This window comes from Gorilla gorilla, chromosome 5, assembly GCF_029281585.2.
Source record: "Gorilla gorilla gorilla isolate KB3781 chromosome 5, NHGRI_mGorGor1-v2.1_pri, whole genome shotgun sequence".
In the NCBI taxonomy this organism is placed as follows: Eukaryota; Metazoa; Chordata; class Mammalia; order Primates; family Hominidae; genus Gorilla; species Gorilla gorilla.
The window spans coordinates 38,635,131-38,660,892 of NC_073229.2; the positions used below are offsets into that span (position 1 = coordinate 38,635,131).

General features: G+C 38.0%; 1 protein-coding gene across 2 annotated transcripts in view; it reads left to right on the plus strand.

Moving 5' to 3' along the window:
* CDKAL1 (CDKAL1 threonylcarbamoyladenosine tRNA methylthiotransferase) overlaps window positions 1-25,762 on the plus strand; it is a 695,935-nt gene that overhangs the window by 394,583 nt on the left and 275,590 nt on the right. For both annotated transcript variants that reach the window (XM_019030135.2, XM_055391283.2), the window contains exon 10: window positions 24,537-24,703. In XM_019030135.2, the coding sequence (XP_018885680.1) occupies window positions 24,537-24,703 (167 nt within the window). The remainder of the gene's footprint in view (window positions 1-24,536; window positions 24,704-25,762) is intronic.

Consider the following 25,762-nt stretch of genomic DNA (forward strand, 5'->3'; position numbering starts at 1 on the left):
ACCCACATCCCCTCATTGTTAACTTTAGTATCTTTCATAATAATGACAGTTGCTAGGATTTGTTTTTTACCAAGTGCCAGGAAGAGTGGGAAGTGTTTATATGGATTATCTCATTTAATGTTTACATTAACTTTATGACGTACAGGTATTATGTGTATTTTTTTTTTTTTTTTGAGACAGAGTCTCACTCTGTTGCCCAGGCTGGAGTACAGTGACATGATCTCAGCTCACTGCAGCCTCCGCCTCCCAAGTTCAAGCAATTCTGCTGCCTCAGCCTCCCGAGTAGCTGGGACTACAGGCACCTGCCACCGCGCCCGGCTAATTTTTGTATTTTTAGTAGAGACGGGGTTTCACCATGTTGGCCAAGATGGTCTCAATCTCCTGACCTCATGATCCGCCCGCCTCGGCCTCCCAAAGTGCTGGGATTACAGGCGTGAGCGACTGTGCCCGGCTGCGTATCTTAATCTCATAGACCAGGAAACCTAAGCTCAGAGACCAGTAATTAAGCTGCCTTGGCTACCTAGCTAGTAAACAGTAGAACCAGAATTCTAACCCAGACTGACTAAAGCTTAGCCTAACTGCATCACTGTTTTATACTGACATATGGGATGTACATTTAATGATATATATGCAATAGTTTTCTAGTTATAATTCATCTTTGAAGTCACTTGAGCTTGGAAAAGTTGCTACATATCATAATTGGCCTCGTGCCAGACACCAGGCCCTGTGCTATGTTCTCTACTGGTAAATTTGCTGTCATTGAATGGTAAGAATCCAGTGTCACCATACAATTTTACAAATAAGACATAGGAGATATTAATGTCCTCATCGTCATTGCCTGGTAAGAGGCAGAGTCAGGGGAGTTTCGCTACTAACAAAACTATCTCCTGGTGCTGAATAAGAACTACTTGAACAAGCTACACAAAAGGATTAAAGCGCAATTAAGTTCTTTCCAAAAATGTGTGGTGACATTTGTCTCCGTGGCATGTGATTATCTTTAGAACACATTCTAAAGATGATTTCCAACTCACAGTAATATTGGGAAAAAAAATTTGGAAAACATTTGCCCTTCCTAAAAGATGAAACATTTGAGGTATTTTCCTTTCTGCCTCATGCCTTTCCTTCCTTTAGCAAACATTAATTGAGAACTTATTATGTGCTGTAGTCACTGTGCTGTTTGTACCTAAGTGAATAAAACACAGCTCCTTACCCGAAAGAACCTGAAAATATTTTTCGAGCAACTGTCATTTCGTGCTTGCTTTGAAGTTTATGAATTAAGGAGTAGAAATTCAGAAACTCTTCAGTCGATTGATTTTACAGTATAGGTTATCTTCATATATTTAATACACGTCTCAAATGTCAAGTTCTTTCTCTCTGCGTTAGTGCCCACACAGAACCATAAAATCTTGCCTTTGTATCATATGCTTATCTCTCCCAGTTCTTTATTTCTTTCAACCGTAGTGGTAAATCTATATATCATGGTGACACATTAATCATTTCCAAGCTATTTTTAAGAAACTGGAGTCTGTATTCCTTTTTGGGATCAATAATTGGGATAAATGAAATAATAGTGTGAGAACAAAATTTAAGGAGGGGATTTTAAAAGTTTCTCTGAAAGTCTAAAATTATTTTCTTTCTTGTTTTAAGGATTTTGATAACTAAATATATATAAGTTGTTGTTGTGTTCTCTTATGAACCCACCGAGTGTTTCTCAAAGTTGGAGTGTCAGGATCACTGGGGCACACAGTTTTGGACACCATGCTGGACTTACCTAATTAGAATCGTGTCCACCCACGTTCCCATTTGAAGTTATAACATACTTTATTGGCAATTCTGAAGCACAGTAGCACTTCAGACCCATTTTTCCTATCGATTTTATTTATATATAAGCATAAACAGAAGAAACTTTGGTGTGGGTAAAAGAGAAACTACAAAGGGATTCCTGCTGACTCATGAGCCCTAAGCCTCCTTAGATTTCTATTAATTGAGTTGAGACAATGCCCTTTCCCAAAACCTCTTTTCTTAACAGAAGGGAATTTCTACAATGGTTCTAAACTAGGATGGCGCCAGAGTCCACTAACACCAAATTCCAGAGTCCTAAAAACTTTCCGTTTTTAGAGAATATAATTTCCTTGCCAACACCAAAAATGTTTCCCTAAAGAAAAATGAGGGAGAGGATATTATCCACCTAGTTCCAAAGAGAACCTTTTTTCTTATATGAAATCATATGAGCCTCATAGAACCCTCCTAGGGGAACCCAGCAAACAATATTAGCTTTTATTATATGTTTGCTATGGAGCCAAGGACCCATACTAGATGTTTTTTGTGTTATTGAATTTGATTGTTATTGTATTTAGTAGCCTAATGAGATAGTTATTATTTATCCTCAGGTCAATTAAGTAACTTGTCCAGACATTGAGTTAATCAATGAAGGAGCCAGGAATCAAACCCTGGTTGGCAGTCAAAACTGTCTTCCCAAGGAGAGAAAAAATGGAATATAGTGCTTCCCCCTCTGAATCACAAAAACTCCATCTCAGGAAGCCACCATTAGCAGTGTAGCATGAAGGAAAAGGAGTTTCTTCAGCCATCCTAAAGAAAGAGAATCATCTCCTTTCTGAATTTAAGTATTTACCTTACCCATGAGAAAACAATACCCTTTGCTTCAGGGCAATAAGATAATTGTTTTGGTTTCAAAGGTCTTTCCTTCTGGCTCCTACTGGATTAAAATAAACAAAGGTGATGTTTATGTCAACAATGTTATTTAGCCAAATAGGTGGCACTGTCAGTGTGAAAGCTAGATGGTAGTTGACTCTAAGAAAGGGGTGAGATAGTTATTAACTAAAAGGAGAGACTCAAAATTAAGAATGCCTCTGCAACTGTAACTTTAGCACATTTGCCTGAATGTTATAATATATTCACTGTAAAGTCTAGAAACCTTATAAATATATGACTGGCAGTTGCCTCAGGCAGAAATCTTTTACTGATGCAATGAGATAAAAGTAATTAAGCTACATGTAGACTGATGGGTAATTAAATCCATGTGAAGCATTTTGTAACTAATTGCTATGTTCTAATCACAGATTGCTTTCTATTTGTCAAGGTAAGTGTATATAATTACACCCTCCTTATTTTCTTTAATCTGAAATCATCCCAGTTGGGTGAATGTTTTTAAGCACTCTGAATCTTAGAATATTTGGTACATTTCTTGCATAAAGGTAATTTGCATATTTTGTAATTTAAGGACGTTTTATAGTAAAATAGCTTTTAGTGTCACTAAGAATTCTGTGGTCAATAGAGATTTCTAATCTAGGCTCATTGTTCATTGTTTAATCTTTTTTTTTTTTTTAATAGTAAAAGGTTATGTTATTTACTAATGCCGGTAACATTCAAGGCATTATATGTATATGGACTGTGGTCCTTATCACAGTAGTTAGAAAAGACCAAGGATCAGTAAAGGGATTCAAAATAGATTTCGATTGACACAGGTTGTAAAACAAATAAACAGCTTTGAGGGCTCATGAGTCTCAGATTGAGAGAGCAATATGATTGAAGGCATGGCTGGATCTCCTTGACGGGTTATAGCTGGTGAAACAAGGGCATTTCTAGAATCAGGGGACTGGAGTGGATTTCATCTACTCTAAGTGGAAGTAGAAATGTGGATGTAGACATCCATTTAAAGCCAAGTTTTCAAATACAAGTCGCCTTTGCTGCTTGGTGACACTAGACAGTGCTAGACAGATGTCTTATTCATCTTTGTGCTTTTAGCGTGGTGCCCAGCACCTGGAGCTCACGCAGGTAATATTTGTGTTATTGCCATGAGTAACATGTAGACCAATAATGAATCAACAGATCATTTTCTGCAGATTATCATCATTTGTGGGCTTCTATTTCTCATTTTCTTAGTTGTGTAGTCTGTTTTCTGACCTTCAGGGCATGTTATAAAGTCACTGCATTAATAAAAAAAAAGTCCTAGGTAGGCATGGTGGTTCATGCCTATAATCCCAGCACTTTGGGAGGCTGAGACAGAAGGAACACTTGAGCCCAGGAGTTCAAGACCAGGCATGGCAACGTAGTGACACCCCATCTCTACAAAAACTGAAAAAAAATTAGCTGGACATAGTGGGATGCCCCTGTAGTCCCAGCTACTCGGGAGCCTGAGGCAGGAGGATACTTGAGCCTGGGAGGTCAAGGCTCTGCAGTGAACTATGATCACGCCACTGTACTCCAGCCAGTGCAAGAGAGAGAGAGACCTTGTCGCAAAGAAACAAAACAAAACCCTGTACATAATTACTTAATTCCGCCTTATACTTTTTTTTTTTTTTTTTTTTTGAGATGAAGTCTCTGTCACCCAGGCCGGAGTTCAATGGTGCAGTCTCGGCTCACTGCAACCTCTGGCTACTGGGTTCAAGCGATTCTCTTGCCTCAGCCTCCTGAGTATCTGGGACTACAGGCACATGCCACCACACCCAGCTAATTTTTGTACTTTTAGTAGAGACGGGGTTACACCATGTTGGCCAGGCTAGTCTTGAACTCGTGACCTCAAGATCCGCCTGCCTCGGCCTCCCAAAGTGTTGGGATTACAGGTGTGAGCCACCATGCCTGGCCTGTACATACTTTTTATTACATCAAATGTTTCACATCATTTTTTATTGCTAATGACTTTTAATAGCTTTGTAATTTATAATGAACTTTTAAGTTTAGCCTTCTCTAAGTGGAAATTATTATGATAGGCATAGTTTACTAAGGCTGAATTGTAATATATTTGTTTGGAAGCCAGATCCTTACCCCCTCATTCTTCTCATTTTTGTTGAGCAATTAAAGTTGCCCTGTATGGTGTAGAAAATTAGACTTTTTTTTTTTTTTTGGAGACATACTTTCACTCTGTTGCCCAGGCTAGAGTGCTGTGGTGCAGTCTTGGCTCACTGTAACCTCTGCCTTCTGGGTTCAAGAGATTCTTGTGTCTCAAGCCTCCTGAGTAGCTGGGCTTATAGGCATGCACCTCCACACCCGGCTAATTTTTGTACTTTTAGTAGAGTACAGGGTTTTGCCATATTGGCCAGACTGGCCAGACTGGTCTCGAACTCCTAACCTCAAGTGATCCACCTGCCTCGGCCTCCCAAAGTGTTGGGATTACAGGTATGAGTCACCATGCCCGGCCAAAATTAGACTTTTTAAAAAAATAGAAACAGGATCTTGCTACATAGCCCAGGCTGGTCTACAACTCCTGGGCTCAAGCAATCCTCCCCCTTTGGCCTCCCAAAGAGCTAGGATTACAGGCATATGGATTCCTCTTCTGCTCACTGCACACCAGACCTGCTTCCCCACACTCTTGGTGTAAGAGTGCCAGCCTGCCAGCCATCAGATTTTTTCTTTCCTCAGAGACAAATGTTATGTTGATTTCTTCACACCGCTGCACCTTGTCCCATAGCTTCTCCTTTGTATTAGTGTAGATATATAATAATGAATAGAAATGTAATGCATTTTATCTTTACTGTATCTAAGTTTAACACCTCAAAAACATAGAATAATTATTCTTTTCTAATGCCTGCTGACAATATTATCTTCACATCTTTCTGTTTGTGGTTATACCGACCTATCTTATAAATTTATTTAACTTAAAGCTTTTCTGTACATTTTTTTAAAAAAATTCTGTGTCACAGTGTCTCATCATTTTTTTTTTTATATCCCTTGGGGAACTTCACATGGGGCTTGGTGACAACTACTTAATAAATACCACTTGCTGATGACAATGGCAGTACTATGACACGCTTCAGGATGTGGTCTTTGAGTTTCTAATTGCAAATACAGGCATTATCTTTTTTATGTAGTGTGTGAGGCTTCTTATTTAAAGAAAAATGTGTTCATTTGATGGATTTTTAAAAATAGGTGATAATTTTAGAAGCATCATAACAGTAGCCACTTTAAATCAGGAAACTTTGACTCAGTGCTGAGGAAATAGGTTCTTGATTTACATTAGACAAAGAATATGTTGGCCCTGCCTTACTTAAATTTCACCTGAAGCTCCTAGAGTCTGTTGGTTACCAGAGGTTTCACGTATTCTGAGTCCTTTGCCCTGATAACCCATACTCTGCCTTCATTTTCTTCCTTGTTTGCTTTTATTGTATAAAAATCCCAGACTTACAGAAGTGTTACAAAAACAGTAATAAGAGTACATTTACCCTTCTTCAAGTGTTTTTTTTTCTTTCTTTCTTTTCTTTTTTTTAAAGACAGTGTTTCACTCTGTCCCCCAGGTGGGAGTGTAGTAGCACAGTCACAGCTCACTGCAGCCTTGACCTCCCTGGCTCAAGCCATCCTCCTACTTCAGCTCCTGGGCTGGGACTACAGGTGTGTACCACCACACCCAGCTAATTTATTTGTATTTTTTGTAGAGACGGGGTTTCGCCATGTTGCCCAGGCTGGTCTCAAACCAGCTGGGATCAAGTGATCATCCCTCCTTGGCCTCCCAAAGTGCTGGAATTACAGGCATGAGCCACCACACCTGGCCTTAAATGTTTCTATTTTAACATGACCATTATATAACTATCAATACCAGAAACTTAACGTTGGTAAAATACTGTTATGTAATCTACAGACCCTATCCAAATTTCACCCATTGTTTCACTAACATTCTTTTTCTGGTCCCAGGTCCATCTAGGATCCCACATTACATGTGGTTACCATGTCTCCTCAGTCTCTTCACTTCCAATCTGGGCCAGGCCTCCTGTCTTTGTCTTTTATAACCGTAATATTTTTGAAATGTGCTGGTCAATTATTTTATAGCACCTCTCTCACTTTAAGTTTGTCTGGTATTTCCATGTGATTAAATTCAGGTTATGCATTTTTGGCAAGAGTACCACTGAAGTGATTGATACGCGCTTTTCAGAGCATCAAGGTACATGATGTTAAGATTCTCATTACTGGTGGGTTTGATTTTTATTACATAGTTAAGGTGATGCAAAGTTTCTCCACTGTGAGGTGGTTTTTTTTTTTTCATTTTAATTAATAAGTGTCTTATGGGGAAATGCTTAAAAACTGTAAATATCTTCCTTCTGCCCACTAAGTTTAGCATCCATGGATGATCCTTGCCTCTGACAATTATTACTTGTGGTGTTTGCCAGATGTTGATTTTCCTATCTTACCTTTTACATTCAGTAATTAAAATTATATTATACGGAAGACCTCTGCTTTTTCCTCCATTTATTTTTTGAAATACCTTTTCTGTTTTGGACTCATGGATATTTATTTTGTTCTATACTTTAAATTCTACTACTGTCATTATTTATTCTGTTAATCAGATTGTCCCAGATTGGCCATTGAGAGCTTCTTCCGTTTGACTCCTTTGTTCTCTTGATTTGCCCTCATAATTTTTTTTAGTACTTTCTTACTGTCTGGCACCAGAAAGTGTTTTAGGCTTACTTTGTACTTTCCATAACTCAAATCCTGGAATCACCCATTTCTCTAAGCAATTCTTACACTTTATGTTGGGAGAATAGAGTTTTGAAAATAAGATATGATTGCTAGTTGTGTTCATTGCTTCCGGGGTATCATCTTCTAACTTGATCTTTTAAATTTCGAGTTTGTGGAGTTCTCTTGGAACTGATAGATAGCCAGTGCACTTCTGTGTAGACTGATGGTCTTCAAATGATTCTCTAGTAAAATTCTCCTTTTTTTCCTATTAAAATGAAATAATATTTTTTTCTCATTTTAAAGGGAAAAATGGATTAAGTTAATTGATAGAATCATCTCAATTTTCTGTATTTCTCAGGAAACCTTTTCTTCCCATTTTGGTGGCTTTTCTCCATTTGTGTGGATATATAAAAGATGATAAATTAGTGCGTAAGTAGGAAACATTAACAGAAGCTCAAACAATTTATTATTTTTACAACCTTTTTTTTTCTGTTGAATACATACAGGTATTTTCTGATTGTGTACTTTCTACTCCAATGGGAATGAGCATTTATGCTTTGTTTTCTGTTTGAAATACTGTGAAAACTTGAATACTTTCTTATGTTCTTTTCTTTGTAAGCAAATCTGAGAACTGCACCTGTAGGCTCCTTCTTCCTTTCATGTTGTCATCTCAATGTCCCCTCCTCCTTTTCTTCCTTCCCGAACCCTTCATGCTTCCCTTTCTTCCTGTCTTCTTATTAATTTCTTCATTCAGTCAATAAATAAATATTCACTAGATGCTTAATATGTCCTCAGTCACTGTCCTATTACAAGAGTTAGTTCAGTGAACAAAACAGAGAATCGCAGTCTTATTGTAGCTTTCATTCTATTTGGGGGTGAGGTGGAGAGGCAATACACAATAAACATAATTAGAAGTAAATTATATAGTATGTTAGAGGTACTTCTCTCCACTTTTTTCTGTCTGTTCCTTCCTCCTGCTGCATTTACTGAGTAATTTCTCTCCATTGGTCACTGTTGGAGATCTTTAAAATAAATGATGAATGAAAGAGAACCTTTCTAGGACCTCAGCTTAATCCTTAACCAGCTGAAGCCACAGGAAATAACAAAAAAGAACTGGGGAGTTAGAGAATACAGAATGAAAATGTATTTCACAAGAGTTTTGTAGAATATTTAAGTGAACTCAAGTTTGAAATATCAAAATGGTTTTTCCTAGAAGAGATTTGGCAGACTTAATAGAGGTAATAAAGCATTTTTAAAACTTAACCAGGGCACTTATAAAAGATAACAAAATGATTTTGCTGTATTTGGCTAAGCTTGGGCCAGTGCAATTACTATAAGTACTCTATTTTCTTTTTAAATCCTCGTAAGTAAATGCCACAGTAATATATTGGCTGCAGAGGAGACAAAGGTGGATAGTTTCTCTGTAAAGGTTTTATGGAGGAGGATTGAGAGATGGTGTTTTTATCAGGTTAACAGGAGTGCTTTGGTAATGATAATTCATTTTTTCCTAAACAAGAAAAGTTGTATAAATCACACCTGGAAATGAGGAGCTTTTAAAAATATTTCTATTCCACCCATGTATTGGTTTATAATTGGCAAATTACATATCTTACCTATTTTCTGTGTTTCTTCATTTATAACTTATAAATAATGATTTACAGTTAGAAGCAATTTGTAGATAGAAATGCTATTTGCAGTAAGAACTACTAAATATTTCTTTTAATAGTGAGAATTAAGGACTCAGAACATTGAAGTATAGTTTTAAATACGATAGTCTCTATTTTGTAAACACTGTGAAGTGTATAAAATGTGTATGTCCAAGATAACTTAAAGATAATACACAAAATGACTGTTGTACAGTTGCATTTGTGAATGCCACTTTTTAATTTATTAGCTATGTAATATAATGTTTTGAATTTTAATAAAATATGTCAATACAATCAAGAAATATACATAAATGAAGCACAAAATCTTATATCTATCAATCATATCACTTCACTGTGAATAATTTTCAGTTTCTGTTGATTAATTAGGAGAAAGTATAATTTATTAATATATTTCTATTATGTGAATTAAAATTCATGTTAATTCTTTTAGTTCTTCATTGTAGGCAGTTCTATACCTTATAACAGTGCTGCCCAGTAGAAATATATGAGCCATGTGTATAATTTAAAATGTTCTAGTAGCCGCATTAAAAAAGCAAAAAGATACAGGTTAAGTATATTTTAATCAGATACTTTAACTCGTTATATCCAAAATGCTAATTTCAATTTGTAATCAATTTCTTTTGGCAGGGAGCGGGAGATGGAACCTCTCTCTGTTGCCCAGGCTGGAGTGCAAAATGGCTCAATCATAGCTTACAACAGCCTTGAACTCCTGCCTCAACCATGCAAGTAGCTAGGACTACAGGCATGTACCACTGTGCCCAGCTCAGTTTTAAAAATTATTTTAAAATCTTAATAAGATAGTTTACATTCTTTTTTCATACTAAGTAGTTGAAATCAGATGTGTACCTTGGTACTTAAAGCACATTTTAGGGCCGGGCACGGTGGCTTATGCCTGTAATCCCAGCACTTTGGGAGGCTGAGGCGGGCAGATCACGAGGTCAGGAGATCAAGACCATCCTGGCTAACACAGTAAAACCGCGTCTCTACTAAAAATACAAAAAATTAGCCAGGCGTGGTGGCAGGCGCCTGTAGTCCCAGCTACTCGGGAGGCTGAGGCAGGAGAATGCTGTGAACCCGGGAGGCGGAGCTTGCAGTGAGCCAAGAACGCGCCACTGCACTCTAGCCTGGGCGACAGACAGAGCAAGACTCCATCTCAAAAAGAAAAAATAAAAAAGCACATCTTAGTTCAAACCAACTGCATTTCAAGTGCTCAGCAGCCACATATGGCTTGTGGTTTATTGCATAGTACAGATTGTATTACTCTTAATGCATCTCATGTTATTTACACATTGTTTTGGTTTTCTTCAATCATTTCTTATTTCTAATGCTACTAAAGCTGGCTTTTGAGATTTTGGGTTGGTACTACTCATATCATAATTATAGTCAGCATTTTATAGGTCTTCTCCTTGAGTCACTAAATTGGCATTAAAAACAATTATGTTGGAGTTCCTTCTTGGAAATTAAGAGATTAATTCTAATCCATGCTGTGCTGCTGCTTATTGTATCACTTTGGGCAAGTCTGTTAACCTTTCTGTCACAGTCTGTATTTATAAAATGAAGTGGATAAAGAGTTTTGGCATTTCAAACTGGATAATTCTTATTTTAAAAAATTGTCTGTGTTTGTTATTCAAATACATTGATTGATTACACTCATATGCATTGTGTTACCCATAGTGCCAAAAAAGGTTTATCTACTGGGATCTATTTTTAGTGAACGATGGTGGTAAGCCATGAAGAGGGAGAGAAGTATCCTTAACTGACTTTCAAGCACAGAATTATTAAAATCTTACATTATATCTGGGTACAAATTGGAGAGCCCTGAATTGGCACTTTGGGGCAAAGAAAAGGTGAGATCATCGAAGTTGTTGGTTTATTGTTTTCGTCAGTGCTAGCAACTAAGTATGTTTTACCTTTTTGTGAAAAGTTGAATTATTGGCGATAAGGAATTATCACTTTTTTTCCATGAGGTAGTTATTTCAAAATGACATTCTGCTTTTCCCCTTCGGCGAGAGGATAACTAACATAGTATTTTAAAATACTGAATATTAGCTCTCTAGATTAGCCTCTCATAGCAGAATTTAATAATGATCATTGTACTTAATTAGCTTATAAGACAGCTTATGTTTAACACATGTAGACTTCATTTGTTGATTTAGCTCCTTTTAGATGTTTTATAAAATAGAAAAAAGATGGACTTTACCAAAATTACCACTTTGATTGATTGATGGTTGCCCTCAGGTTTAAATATATACCCTTAGCTTATCACAATCTACGTTCAAATAATATTTTACTACATCATTTATAGTGTAAGAACCTTGTAATTTTATATTTCCATTTCCTCTTTCTTCTTGTCCTTTGTGCTATTCTCAGTTTTTTGCATCAAGTGTAAACCCCAAAATATGTTATTATTTTTGCTTTAAATATATATATATACTTTTTTTTTTTTTTTTTGAGATGGAGTTTCACTATTTTTGCCCAGGCTGGAGGGCAGTGGCATGATCTCGGCTCACTGCAACCTTCCTCTCCTGGGTTCAAGCGATTCTCCTGCTGCAGCCTTCCAAGTAGCTGGGATTACAGTTGGGTGCCATCATACCCAGCTAATTTTGTATTTTTAGTAGAGATGGGGTTTCTCCATCTTAGTCAGGCTGGTCTTGAGCTCCCAACCTCAGGTGATCTGCCTGCCTTGGCCTCCCAAAGTGCTGAGATTACAGGCGTGAGCCACCATGCCCAGCTGAACAATTATATTTTAATGGTGGCTCATGCCTGTAATGCCAGCACTTTGGGAGGCCAAGGCAGGCAGATCACAAGGTCAGAAGATCAAGACCATCCTGGCCAACATGGTGAAACCCCATCTCTACTAAAAATACAAACATTAGCCGGTCATGGTGGCGTGTGCCTGTAATCCCAGCTACTTCGGAGGCTGAGGCAGGAGAATCGCTTGAACCAGGAAGTCAGAGGTTGCAATGAGTGGAGATCACGCCACTGCACTCCAGCCTGGTGACAGAGCAAGAGTCTGTCTCAAAAAAAAAAAAAAAAAGATTAAAAATTATATTTTATATATACCCACACGTTTGCCATTTCTTGTCCAATTCTTTTCTTTGTGTATCATCTGGTACTGTGCTTTTTATCTAGTATTATTTCTCTTCTGTTTAAAGATCTTTCTTTGTTAGTCTTTGGAGTAGTGCTGGTATTGAGTTCACTCAGCTTTGTCTGAAAAGTCAACAAAAATCTAGGTTAAGAGTGTTTCAGTCTTTTGAGGTTATGTCTCCATTACACTCTGGCTTGCATCGTTTCTGACAAGAAGTCGTCTGTCACTCTTTTCTTTGTTCTTGTATACAATATTGCTTCCAGCCCCCAGTTGCTTTTAAGATTTTCTCCTCATTACCTTGTTTTTTCTTAAAAAAAAAAAAAAAAAAAAAAAGAAGAAAAAAAAAGTAATTTGTTTGTGTACTTTGATGTGGCTTCTTTTGTTTATTCTGATGGTTTATTGAATTTATTGAATCTGTGGTTTATAGTTTTTGCCAAATTTGGGGAAAATTTAGCTATATTTCAGGGACTTTACTCATGTGTTAGTGTGCTTGGTGTGGTTCTGTTCCATTCATTTTTATTATGAATGTTTTATTTCTCTTCATTTCATTTTGGGTAGTTTCTGTTACTGCTAGGTCTTCAAGTTCATCTCTAGAAGTTCCACTAGGATCTTTTCAAATATCTTCTGTTTTTTTTATCATGTTCATAATTTTTTAAACGCATAGACCACATGTACAATAGCTGTTTTTATGTCCTCGCCTGCTAATTCCATCATGTTTGTCATTTCTGACTGTGTTCCTATTGATTGATATATTTTTTTTTCCCTCCTGGTCATAACCACACTGAGCCAGACTCAGTGGTGCATGCCTGTTGTCCCAGTACTCAGAAGGCTTAAGGCAGGAGGATTAAAAGTATGAACCCAGCCTGGGCAAAATAGTGAGGTTCTGTCTCCAAATATATAAATAAATAACCATAGTCAATAGTTTAGCCCACATCAGTACTCAGCCAGAGACTTGAGGGGAGCCCTCTTCTGATTTCTGGAGCTCCGTCTCCATAGGCAGCCCTCTCCTCTATGATATTTAATCCTATCAGTTATAACCTTCCAAACTCCAACCTCTGTCTCTTCAACTCAGAAAGGTCACTGGGCTCTGTTTGTTTTCCTACCTGTCAGTACTGTGGCCTGGAAAATGCCTCCAGATAGTAATATGGGAACTCATATTGCTCATCTCCTTTGTTTCTCTCAAGAATCACATTCCTTCACTGTGTTGTTCCTTGTCCAATTATTGTTGTCTCATATATTGTGTCAATTTTTCTAGTTGTTTACAGTAGTAGGGTAACTTCTATAACAGTTAATCCTCCATGTGTAGAAGTGGAAGTCCTCACAGTATGTCCTTTTTGAGACAGAGTCTCACTCTGTCGCCCAGCTGGAGGGCAGTGGCGTGATCTCAGCTCACTGCAACCTCCACTTCCCAGTTCAAGTGATTCTCCTGCCTCAGACTCCCAAGTAGCTGGGATTACAGGGGCGCACCACCATGCTGTGTTAATTTTTGTATTTTTAGTAGAGACAGGGTTTCCATGTTGGCCAGGCTGGTCTCGAACTCCTGACCTCAAGTGATCCACCCGCCACAGCCTCCCAAAGTGCTGGGATTATAGGCATGGGCCACTGTGCCTGGCCTGTCCTTTTAATTGTTTGTTATCATCAGTACGGTCAGAGTCAGCAGTTTGTACTGGATATTACATGTTCCTCTATAGAAGCAGACATGTTGGTATTTATCATTTTGATTGGCATAATTTTGGTCAAGTTATAGAACTGGTTATTGATATATATGTTATTGTAATAGTATTAAAATTACCTTTTGTTGACATTACCTGCAAATGTTTGTAGTGTTTTGTTCTTAGAAATTTTAAATTGAAGAAGTAGCTGGTTATTAAATTCTTGCTAACTGGTATATCTGTCAGACCTTCCTATTCTGACTATTCTTCCTTTCCTCAGGGCTGAATCACTAGCTGCTTCTTAAAACTTTTAAACAGTATTTCTTTGTCCTAGAATTGCACTTTATTCTTTCATTATCTAGAAACAGTGCATATGTGCACACACACGTACACACACACACACACACAACCTTTTTACTTAAGAACGTAACTATCTTCTCATCTCCTACATCCAACCTGTAAAAGGCACATAAGGCTATTTTAACTAACCCCTTTTGAGTATACCCTAATCCAAAAATCCAAAATCCAAAATGCTCTAAAATCTGAAACTTTTTTGAGTGCCAACATGACACTCAAAGGAAATGCTCATTGGAGAACCTTGGATTTTGTATTTTCAGATTAGGGATGTTTAGCTGCTACATATGATGTAGATTTTCCATAATTTGAAAAAAATCTGAAATCTAAAATCCCTCTGTCCCAAGCATTTTGGATAAAGGAATATTACCTGTAGTTCAAAAGAATAAAGTGATCCAAATTATCATATTTATAATTATAGTTTCCAGGTTTTTGGGTAGTAGGTTCTTGAGGGTGAGCCTATTTTTCTATTTGTTTTCCTACCTCATAGAGGCCCTATTTCACATATTCTCATTTGTCCTATCTTCTGAAGCCAAAGCGGTGGTTCAAACGTTAAGACTCTGAGTTTATGGCAAGTATTGGTTTGTTTGCTGGATTTCAACTTAAATAATGCTAAGTGAGAAGCTGGGGCGCAGTAGTAGTATTTAGGCTCCATTGGATCGAAAGAAATAAGAAAAGAAAAGAAATAAAAGACAAGCACCACTTCCTTTCCCTCTAGGTGATACCAACTAAAAACCATACATTGTTACTGGTCTGGGTTCCTTTTATTTATTTCTATTTACATTTGTTAGTGTTGTTTTGTATATTTTGGTCAATTATAGTAATAAATTTCCCCTCCAAATAAAGAATGAATGAAATTAATTTTGTTCAGAAAGACTGGACAGTTACATTATCTGTCATTTTTTTCTTGCCCCTTCTTATACAACGTATCTAGTGATTTGAGAATTTTGAAACTGTGTTCAGTTTTCATGAGCATAAGTATGAGAATATCTTAAAGTGAAGTTATTGAGAGCTTTCACTGGCAAGTATAATATACATATTGCATAATTATTGGCTATGACAGTGCATTGTTTATCAACATGTCATCTTTGCTCTCTCAGCCCTGCCCTGTGAGCTTGAGCCCCTTATAACAACTTCCATTAACACTGGCTCCCATTGTACAATTCTTTCTCACCACGAAACTCTCACTCCCTTCATTCTAACCACACTGACCTCTTTGTGGTTCCTTGGGAACTGCAGGCATACTCATACTGTGTCTTTGCACTTATATTCCCTGTGCTTCAAGGGCTCTTCCTTTAGATAGCAAATCTGCATGGCTTAGTACCTTGATTCATTCAGGTTTTGTGCCATTGTGAGTCTTCCTCAACTATTCCCTATCAAAAATAAGTGTCTTTTCCCAATCACTTCATCATTCTGGACTCAAAAAATCTGCCCTCCTTGGCCTTCCAAAATGTTGGGATTACAGGGGTGAGCCAATACGGCTGGCCTTTAAATGCATTTTCAACTTACATTTTCAACTTACAATGGATTTACTGGGATGTAATCCAGTACCACAATCCATACCTTTTTTTTTTTTTTTGAGACAGAGTTTCACTCTTGTTGCCCAGGCTGGAGTTCAATGAGGTAATCTCGGCTCACTGCAACCTCCACCTCCCGGGTTCAAGTGATTCTCCTGCTCAGCCTCCTGAGTAGCTGGGATTACAGGCATGCGCCACCACGCCCAGCTAATTTTCTATTTTTAGTAGAGACGGGGGTTTCTCCATGTTGGTCAGGCTGGTCTCCAACTCCTGACCTCAGATGATCCACCCACCTCAGCCTCCCAGAGTGCTGGGTTACAGGCATGAGCCACTGCAACTGACCTCATCATCCATACCTTTTATCTTGCTTTTAAAATTTTTATTAGCACTTATTTTTACTTGACAATATGTTATTTATCTCTTAGTTTATTGTCTGTTTCACTTGAATAGATTTCACGTGGGCAGAGACCTTATCTCTAAGGTTTAGAACAGTATCTGGTACCTAATAGGTGTTCAACAATTACTTGCTAGAAGGAGTCAATGAATGAATGAATGAATGAATGATGTTTTATTTGTATGAGGACGCCTAAACTATATACCTGATATACCTTCAAACTGAACATATAATAATATAATAGAAAATAGAAAACTCTATTTACTGTTTAAGTACAGATGCTCCTCGACTTATGATGGGGTCACATCCCAGTAAACCCATTGTAAGTTGAAAATATAAGTTGAAAATGCATTTAAAGGACAGGCTCATTGGCTCACACCTGTAATCTCAGCATTTTGGGAGGCCAAGGAGGGCAGATTTTTTGAGTCCAGGAATTTGAGACCAGCCTGGGCAACATGGTGAAACCCTGTCTCTACAAAAAATACAAAAATTTGCCAGGTGTGGTGCTATGTACCTGTAGTCCCAGCTACCTGGGAGGCTGAGGTGGCAGGATCACTTGAGTCCAGGAGGTCAAGGCTGCAGTGACCCATGATCACACCACTGCATTGCAGCCTTGGTGACAGAGTAAGACCCTGTCTTAGAAACAAAACAAAACAAAAAAAGAAAGAAAAGAAAAAGAAAAAAGCATTTCATACACCCAACCTACTGATCATCATAGCTTAGCCTAGCCTACCTTAAACATGCTCAGAACACTTTTATTAGCCTACAGTTGGGCAAAATCATCTAATACAAAGCCTATTTTATAATATAGTGTTGAATATCTCATGCAATGTGTTGAATACTGTATTGAAAATGAAAAACAGAATGGTTGTATGTTTACTGGAAGTATGGTTTCTACTCAATGCGTATCGCTTTCACACCGTCATAAAGTTGAAAAATCCTAAGTTGAGCCATTGTATGTCGGGCATCATCTGTGCTTGTATAAGTTTTAAAGACAAAATTTTCTAATTTTAACTATAGAATTTCAGTTCTGTTTGACTGTACCTTGAGTGAAGGTCACTTTTTTTTTTTTTTTTAAAGAAACAAGGTCTTACTCTGTTGCCCTGGCTCTAGTGCAGTGGTGCAATCATAGCTCACTGTAACCTCAACTCCTGGGCTCCAGTGATCCTCCTGCCTGAGCCTCCCAAATAGCTAGAACTACAGGTGCACACTACCATGCCCAACTAATTTTTTTAGTTTTTGTAGAGATAGGGTCTTGCTCTGTTGCCCAGGCTGGTCTTGAACTCCTTAACTAAGGGAATCCTTTGTGCCTTGGCCTCCCAAAGAGCTGGGATTACAGGAATGAGCTACTATGCCTGGCCCAAAGGGAAAGACCTTTAGGACCAAAACATTAGTCATAAAAATTCTGTCCTTTAAAAATCTGAACTTTTATTTGTTCTTCATTCCATAATTGAGCTCAGTGGCTGAAATAATGAAAAATCCTTTGCTTTTTTACTTTTCTTTACCTTCTAAACTATTCTGTAGCTCTTTGTTAGTCTTGAAATCTAGATAAGTTTTTATCACCATTATCAACTGATTATTAATATTTTCTGAGAACAATGTACTGCATTGCAGGCATCTAATGATTTTCTTCTTTCCTCTTCCTCCTCCTTTGTGTATCCATAATGTTTGGACTGCTAGCGTTGAGCCTGTTGTGATTTTTAAAGATAGAATTACACCTCTCTCCACATCCTGCTGAAACACAAGAGGACCTGTTCATAGACACTGCTGTCTGTATTTTCTCTAGGGGTATTAAAAATGCCCATATATGGAGCATAACATACTGTGGTATTAAGAGGATAAACTTAATCTGCTTCATTGAGGCTTATTACAGATTTTGGAGACTGGGGAGTCTGATGCCTTGTTTTCAGAAAGTGTATCATCCTTTTATGGTATTTAGTTTGTTTTGAACTTTCCATTATTTCCAAATTCCTGCAGAAGTATGGAAATAAACAATATTCTTTCTGATTATGACCTTTTGAAAGAAATAAACAAGTTGTTTTTGTTTAGCAACAGCATTATCAATTTATGCCAACACATTTTTTCTATAACCAGTATAATTACAGATAGCAGTAAGGTCTGGAAATACCATCTCTTTGTTAACTCTCATTATCAAGGCAATAAAAAATAGTGTTAAAGTTTGTTTTCTGAGTATTGATCTGTCTGAACTTCTTTGTAACTAAAAAGAAAATCATACCTGTAAGTGAAAAGCTGGTTGCATTCAGTTGCTTTGCTGGCCAGCTGTTGTTGTAGGGTAATAGGGAACCCTAAGTGAGACTGCTAATCTTGTGTAGAAGTTAAGGGACTATGCAAGAAACTTTGCAACATTCAAGCTGCATTTCCATATTGTCCAAAGAATATTCATTTTGGTATTTCCTCATTGCCTAATACATAACCTCCTCCACTTTTGTGAACAATCTCTGTATGTGTGCGTGTGTTTGTATATATGTGTTTATATGTATGTGTGTATATTTATGTGTCTGTGTAGGAGGTGCTTTTCAAATGTTAGCTGAAATATACTTAATCTGTGCATCTCTTTTTTTTACTGAAAGCGATCCCATCAAATATGTTGATTGATGGAACCAAAATTCATTGAGGCCCTGCTGTTTGCTAGGCATCATGATAGGTCCTAGGCGTATGTGTTTTAGATTTTTGCAGATCTGCCTGGGAAATGCTTCTTTTCTCTCAGGGAAGACAAACCAATAATTATAACACACTGTATTAACAGAATTATGTACAAGAGGGTTGGAGGCACAGGAGAAGAGCATGTAAATTATTCTCAGTGGTCACGAAAGTTTTCTGAAGAAGTATTTCTTGAGATGGAGTCTCATGCAGTCTCCCAGGCTGGAGTGGAGTGGTGCCATCTCAGTTTACTGCATCCCCCACCTCCCAGGTTCAAGCAATCCGCCTGTCTCAGCCTCCCAAGTAGCTGGGACTACAGGCATGCACCACTGTGCCTGGCTAATTTTTGTATTTTTAGTAGAGACGAGGTTTCACCGTGTTGGGCAGGCTGGTCTTGAACTCCTGACCTCAAGTGATCCACTTGTCTCAGCCTCCCAAAGTGCTAGGATGGCAGGCACGAGCGCCCGGCCTCAAAGAGGTATTTTTTATGCAAAGAAGAGTAGAGGTCATTTTAGGTAGAGGAAACAGCGTGGGCGTAAAGCATAGTGGCCGGAGCTATAGTGACTTCCCCCGGGAACTACAAGTAATTCAACCTCTGCCTCCCGGGTTCAAGTGATTCTCCTGCCTCAGCCTCCTGAGTAGCTGGGATTATAGCCATGTGCCACCACGCCCGGCTAATTTTGTATTTTTAGTAGAGACGGGGTTTCTCCATGTTGGTCAGGCTGGTCTGGAACTCCCGACCTCAGGTGATCCGCCTGCCTTGGCCTCCCAAAGTGCTGAGATTACAGGCGTGAGCCACCGCACCCAGCCTAATTTCTGAATTCTCTAAGATTATTTTTTTAAGAAGAAAGAACCCCTAAAAATTTAATATGCACTGTGACCCTTAAAAGAAACAGCTGGAAGTAAAAGCTGATTAATTTAATGCATATTAAATAAATATAACAAATAATATATGTTTAATGTATTTTCCTTAGTGGGAGAATACAGGCTGGAACTGGATGGTGGAGAAAGATTCAAGGATAAAATTGAGAGGAAAAAACAAAGGATAGGAATGGAGAACAAAAGATGGGGAAGGGGCCGGACGCGGTGGCTCATGCCGGTAATCCCAGCACTTTGGGAGGCTGAGGTGGGAGGATCACCTGAGGTCAGCAGTTGGAGACTAGCCTGGCCACATGGTGAAAGCCCGTCTTTACTAAAAATACAAAACTTAGCATGGCATGGTGGTGTGCGCCTGTAATCCCAGCTACTCAGGAGGCTGAGGTAGGAGAATCACTTGAACCTCGGAGGCGGAGGTTACAATGAGCCGAGATCGTGCCATTGCACTCCAGCCTGGGTGACAGAGTGAAACAGTCTCAGAAAAAAAAGAAAAGATGGAGAGTGGAGAGCACACACCGGGTAGTGGGAGGTAGAGTTAGCAGATTTTCCAAGGATTTTTAAATGATGTGTACTTGATGTAGGTTTCCCTGCCATCCAGTGCTCTTTAACTATAGATCCCCATAATCATTATTTACAGTTTTTGTATGTTTGTGGTTATTTTTAGAGACTACTCATGAATAATTGAAACAACTTATCTTGAAAATTTTCCTCAAAGATAAAGCAGGAACTACTAGAGAAATGCTACTTCTTGACCAGATAAAATCAGTCTTCACCCATATTTTAATTCATTACAGTGAAGCTCATACATAGTTATAGTGAGCCATAATCTTTTGAAATTGAATTTTGGCAAAGTTTGATTTTTCAAAGAGGATTTTCTTTGTGGTGAGACTATTTTATTGAGGATATTATCCTTCTTTTATTATCAAACTTTTAGGTCTTCTACTTCCGTCTCCTGTCATCTCAGATTGCTATGGAGCAGAGATGGGAATCTAGCTGTTGGGGTTGCTGTTTATTCAGGGAAAAATGGCTTGTGTTTCATCTACAGGCTGGTCTGTAATTGCTTGGGTAAGATGATAATGGAATCTCATAACTAAACTTAAGGCTTTTTTCCTGTACAGTGCATTTCATTCTTCCTAGTATTTGCTTTTACTTTTACCAAAATTAATGCATCAAAAGGATGGTGGACGATCTGATGAACATAATGTTCATTTAAAAAGTTGGGTAGACTGAACAATTTTTGGGAAAATGAAAACAAGTCAGGTAGATGAACAATTTTAGAAAAAAGTAAAATCTTCCCTTGGATGTGTAAAAAAACCCTAATTTCTGTCTCCTACTTTCCTACCCCACCACTTTCTTTTTTTGCATGTATTTATTTTTACAGGCATGGAAGTTTTTAATGGGCATTCACTTCTCTTATCTTAGTTCTTCCTGCTTTTATCTCTTTTTCATTTTCTTTTTTTTTTTTTTTTTTTTTTTTTTTTTGAGACGGAGTCTCGCTCTGTCACCCAAGCTGGAGTGCAGTGGCACGATCTTGGCTCACTGTAAGCTCCGCCTCCCAGGTTCACACCATTCTTCTGCCTCAGCCTCCCGAGTAGCTGGGACTACAGGCGCCCGCCACCACGCCCGGCTAATTTTTTGTATTTTTAGTAGAGATGGGGTTTCACCGTGTTAGCCAGGATGGTCTCGATCTCCTGACCTCGTGATCCGCCTGCCTCGGCCTCCCAAAGTGCTGGGATTACAGGCGTGAGCCACTGCGCCCGCCCCCCTTTTTCATTTTCATGTGTTTCTTTTCCTGACATATACTTACCAAATTCCAAGTTATAGTGCAGACTGGGACTATCTTACTGAACCTGACATTGTGTCCATTTTAAGCCAGCCCAGCAGGCTCTTCATTTTGGTCTAAGGCTGTGTTCATGAAGACTGTCCCATTGTATCCCCACCACCAATAGGGATGGATGCAAAGGGTCCAGGACGTTAGTCAGTGTCCCCTTGCCAGCTCTTAGCTAATAGCCAGTTTAATGGTGAATCCATATCTATCGTGAGCTGGAAGAGCTGAAGGGCACACGGTAAGGGCCAAATAAATGTTTGGATGAATTGAGAACTGAACGTGCAAAGAAATAAAGCTCATAACTGAAGTCCTTAAGAAATGAAGCTGTTTAGGCAAGCACTTCTGTCCGTAAGTCTAGCCAATTAAGTGTGCAGATATAAGCATGTGTCCCAATGTGTGTCCATGAGTGACTACTGAAGCCCTCAGGTGCTCTGGTGACTTCATATGCAAGCGTGGCCTGGCAGGAACTGCCTGTGCTATGACTAATCAGGAGACTTTCCAGGGAAAAGGATGTCAGGCATGGGGATTCCACATTTAGCGTCACTTTTAGTATGTAATGACTTCCATATCCTATTTGAAGGATCCATTCTCATTAGGATTCATGCTTGAAATACACCCTTACAAAAGCTGAACTTTCTCACGTTGACTAAGAACAAGATCATCTTTGACAGATTTTTGAATTGAATTGGCAAAGCAAAATTCTCCTCAAGTCCAAGGGTTTCATTTTGCTCATGCTCTTTCGTTCCATTGTGTTTTAAACCAGGTTGCTATTATATAGAGTATTTTAGCAGCCTTGATCTTGGAAACATCAAGACCATTGTTCCTATTGTTGCTGATTTAGTGTTACAGCTGCTTCCTCTTTATGTGATTTAATTTGAGGTTTCAGCCCACCAGGGGGCTATTGGTCCCCACCTATGCAGCTTGAAGAGCTGGCTGCTGTTTCTCTATGGATGTTATTTCCATTCCTATTCATAGCGATTTTTCCCCTTCTATATTCATCTAGCAACAGCAAGGCACTGTTCCAGGAACCCGCACTCTCTACATAAGGCATAACATGGAACCATTTGGATGGAAAAATTATAAATTAAAATTATTCTGTTCATTTTAAAATATTCATATTGTGTTGCTCAAATGCCAGTAACTGGAAAATCATGGATAATGTCCTGTTTTTATAACCTCTTTCAGAATGTTTTAAAATCTGTTTATGTTGTTACTTAGCCATCTCTTTTCCTGGAGTGGATTTTGTGATAAGATTTTGTTAAAAAAAGGATTGTATGAGTCCAGCACCTAATGGCAGATATAATATTAAAGATGATGCCACTAATTTCAGTCCACTTTTTAAATAGAAAAAGATTTATTCCATGTACAGAGAATATTTATAAAATTGTACGCCTCTAAAAATAGCCTATGGACATACCAGACTATTTCTTTGGAGGATAAAGCTTTTTATTAAATGATTAAGATTAAGCAAAGGTTTATTATTTCTGGAAGTAGGTATTTAATTTAAACTATGAAAACCCATATATCCATAATACTACTAATTTTCAGATGCTAAAAATATCTTCAGCTTTTAAAATGTATTGAGCTTTTTATTTTTTAAAAAGCTTTTTAAGTGCTCTTTTTTCTATATATTCTGTCCTCAATGCTAAGTTATTGATTCTTTAATTTGGGAAAACTAAAATTTTATTTCTATCCTTGTATTTTCCATGTTGTGTGGGTGTGGGTGAGGATGTGTATGTCTCAGAAAGATAGACAGGCAGGAAAAAGTGAAAATGTTTTCATATGGTTTAGTTTTTTGCTAAAGTAATTATATTTCTTATGCTAAAGGAAAGAATAGTGATTGGAAATCTTTTTGCTGTGTTTTTTTCTACCTCATGGAACATATTAAGAGGAGTGAAGATCTTTATTTTATGCTTTTTTATTCTGTGAGTTTTAAGTCCACGTTCACATAAAAGCCATGTGTTTTATTTGTTGTCTCTCTTGGCTAGGAATATTTAAATGTATTTTTGAAACTCTTCTGTTCTGTCAACTAAAGGTAATTTAAAATTATAATTTTAAGACACTTTCTAGAAACTTATACTTTGGTTCAGGCTAAAGTCTTCAGTTTGTGTGCCTGTGTGTGTGTGTTGAGGTTCTTCAGAAGCAACAAACCACTTGAGCGTGAACAAATTTCACAGGCTCCCTTCATTGTTTGTTTTAGCCTTGTTAATCATTTGGCCTTTTAAAATAGGCTGATCATTTCATTGAATATGGATTGAGAAAAGTTCTGTGTGCCATGAAAGGCCTGAATGGCTCTTGCCGACTCTGTTTTATTCGTTTTAAATAACATGAGGGGGATCCCAAAGTATTTCCTCTGGACTTTTGAAGCAGTATCATTGCAGGGTATGATATTTGAAGTCAGGATTCTTTATAACAATAATAACGACAAAAATATATATACATTTTCCTAAAGTCTGATTTGTGGAAAATAGAAAGCAAACTGTCAGTAAACAGGTTTTCCAACACAAACACTCAGTTTAGGGAGCAACCAACTTTTTTGAATGCAGCAATAAAATGAATACTATTTTTAATTGAATAATGAAGACAGACTAGAATAGTTGCTATGAGAAAAATGGATACCTTATAATTAATAATATGTGAGCTAAACCTTAACTACACTTGACATTTTTCCTTAGGTTGGTGCCATACTGATTAATGAGTTAACTGCTGATGGTGCCTATTCTGTGGAGTGACTGTTTCAGTTCCAGGGCTTAGAGTGTTCAATAAAATAGGTATTCTCTGAGGTGGGACTGAGGCTTTAGTCTTGATCAAAGTGCTTTGGGGGAAGCACAGTTGAACTGATTGGCTGTGAATGTTAATCACTTCATAGGACACACTGATAATTTACAGCATTGGTGTAACTCTCTGGTGTTCGTAAAATGAACTTAATAACCCACTGGCACCATGGGATAAGCTGCTTTTTCTCTGCAATTGAATACCCAGACTGCCTGAATAATAGTGTTGAGAGATACTGCATTAAAAACAGTGAGCAGCTGTATGATGAAGGAAACAGCTCTGCCACAGATTTGTTAATTATCTCCTTTGATTCACAGAGGGTGTTTGTGAGATATGGTTGACCAGTGAAGACACGGGGGCTTATGGCAGAGATATTGGCACCAATCTCCCCACACTCCTGTGGAAACTGGTTGAAGTGATTCCTGAGGGAGCAATGCTGAGGCTTGGCATGACAAATCCGCCCTATATTTTAGAGCATCTGGAGGTAAGGAAAAGCACCCTATTTGCATGCTAACATAGACACTAACCAATCCAGACAGTGTGGCAGCCTCAGTATCATCGCATCAGCTTCATTTAAAACTCCTTCACATTTTTTTTTTTTTTTTGTGGTCCCGCATTTCCAAGAATGAATCAAGACTTTCAAATCCCCTTCTTTGGCAGGCAACACTTTTTTACTTCCTCATCATTAATTAACATTGCCCAAATTTTTCCATACTTGCCACCTTGCCACAGTTCTTTGTTTCTTGTTTGTAGTCCTTCAGTCTTCCAGCACATAAATTTGCCTCAGTTCCTCCATTTTGACCGCTCGTCTGATTCAGAACTGCTAGTGTGTTGCATTAATTTCGCAACCCACAGTCAATATTGTGTTATCCAAACTACTGTTAGCCATATCAGAAAAGGTACTGTGCTTGAAGCTCGAGGATGAATTTTCAATTTCATCCCTTCATCTGGAGATACATAGGGGTGAAGTTGAATCAGAGGGACACAGAGCAAGGTACTCTTCCACTTGATTTGCACATGTGTTACTGTGGCACCTGTATTCCCATTTGTAAGGCCCATCCCTGAATACATGACATTTTCTTTCAGAGAATTTCCTTCCTTGTTTTTCACTTATCAGCGTAATGGTAATCACTGTGAACAAAGGTGATTTTGAGATCCCTGATTTTGTTTTTATACTTTTCCACAGATCGGGATGCTTACCCTTAAGTAGCTGTGTCAAACTAGGCAAATGGGCATATGTCCAGGTAACTGTGGTACCTGATGGCAAATGACACAGTAAATATGAGCAAAGAATATGGACAGGAGAGCAACCATATAAATGAAGAAGTACTTGCTAGGATCCATGACTACTATTTGAGAAATAAAATAATTACTTTAGACCCATAGTTATGGAAATAAAATCTGATTAGCGCAGTTGCAAAGTCATGTGTAAAGCATGAAAATGAATAACTTCTATTTTTTTCAAGTGTGTTCTTTGCAGTATGTTTGTGCAGAAAAATAACATCCCAAAAAGCTAAAAGCAACCACCATTGCTGAAATTTAA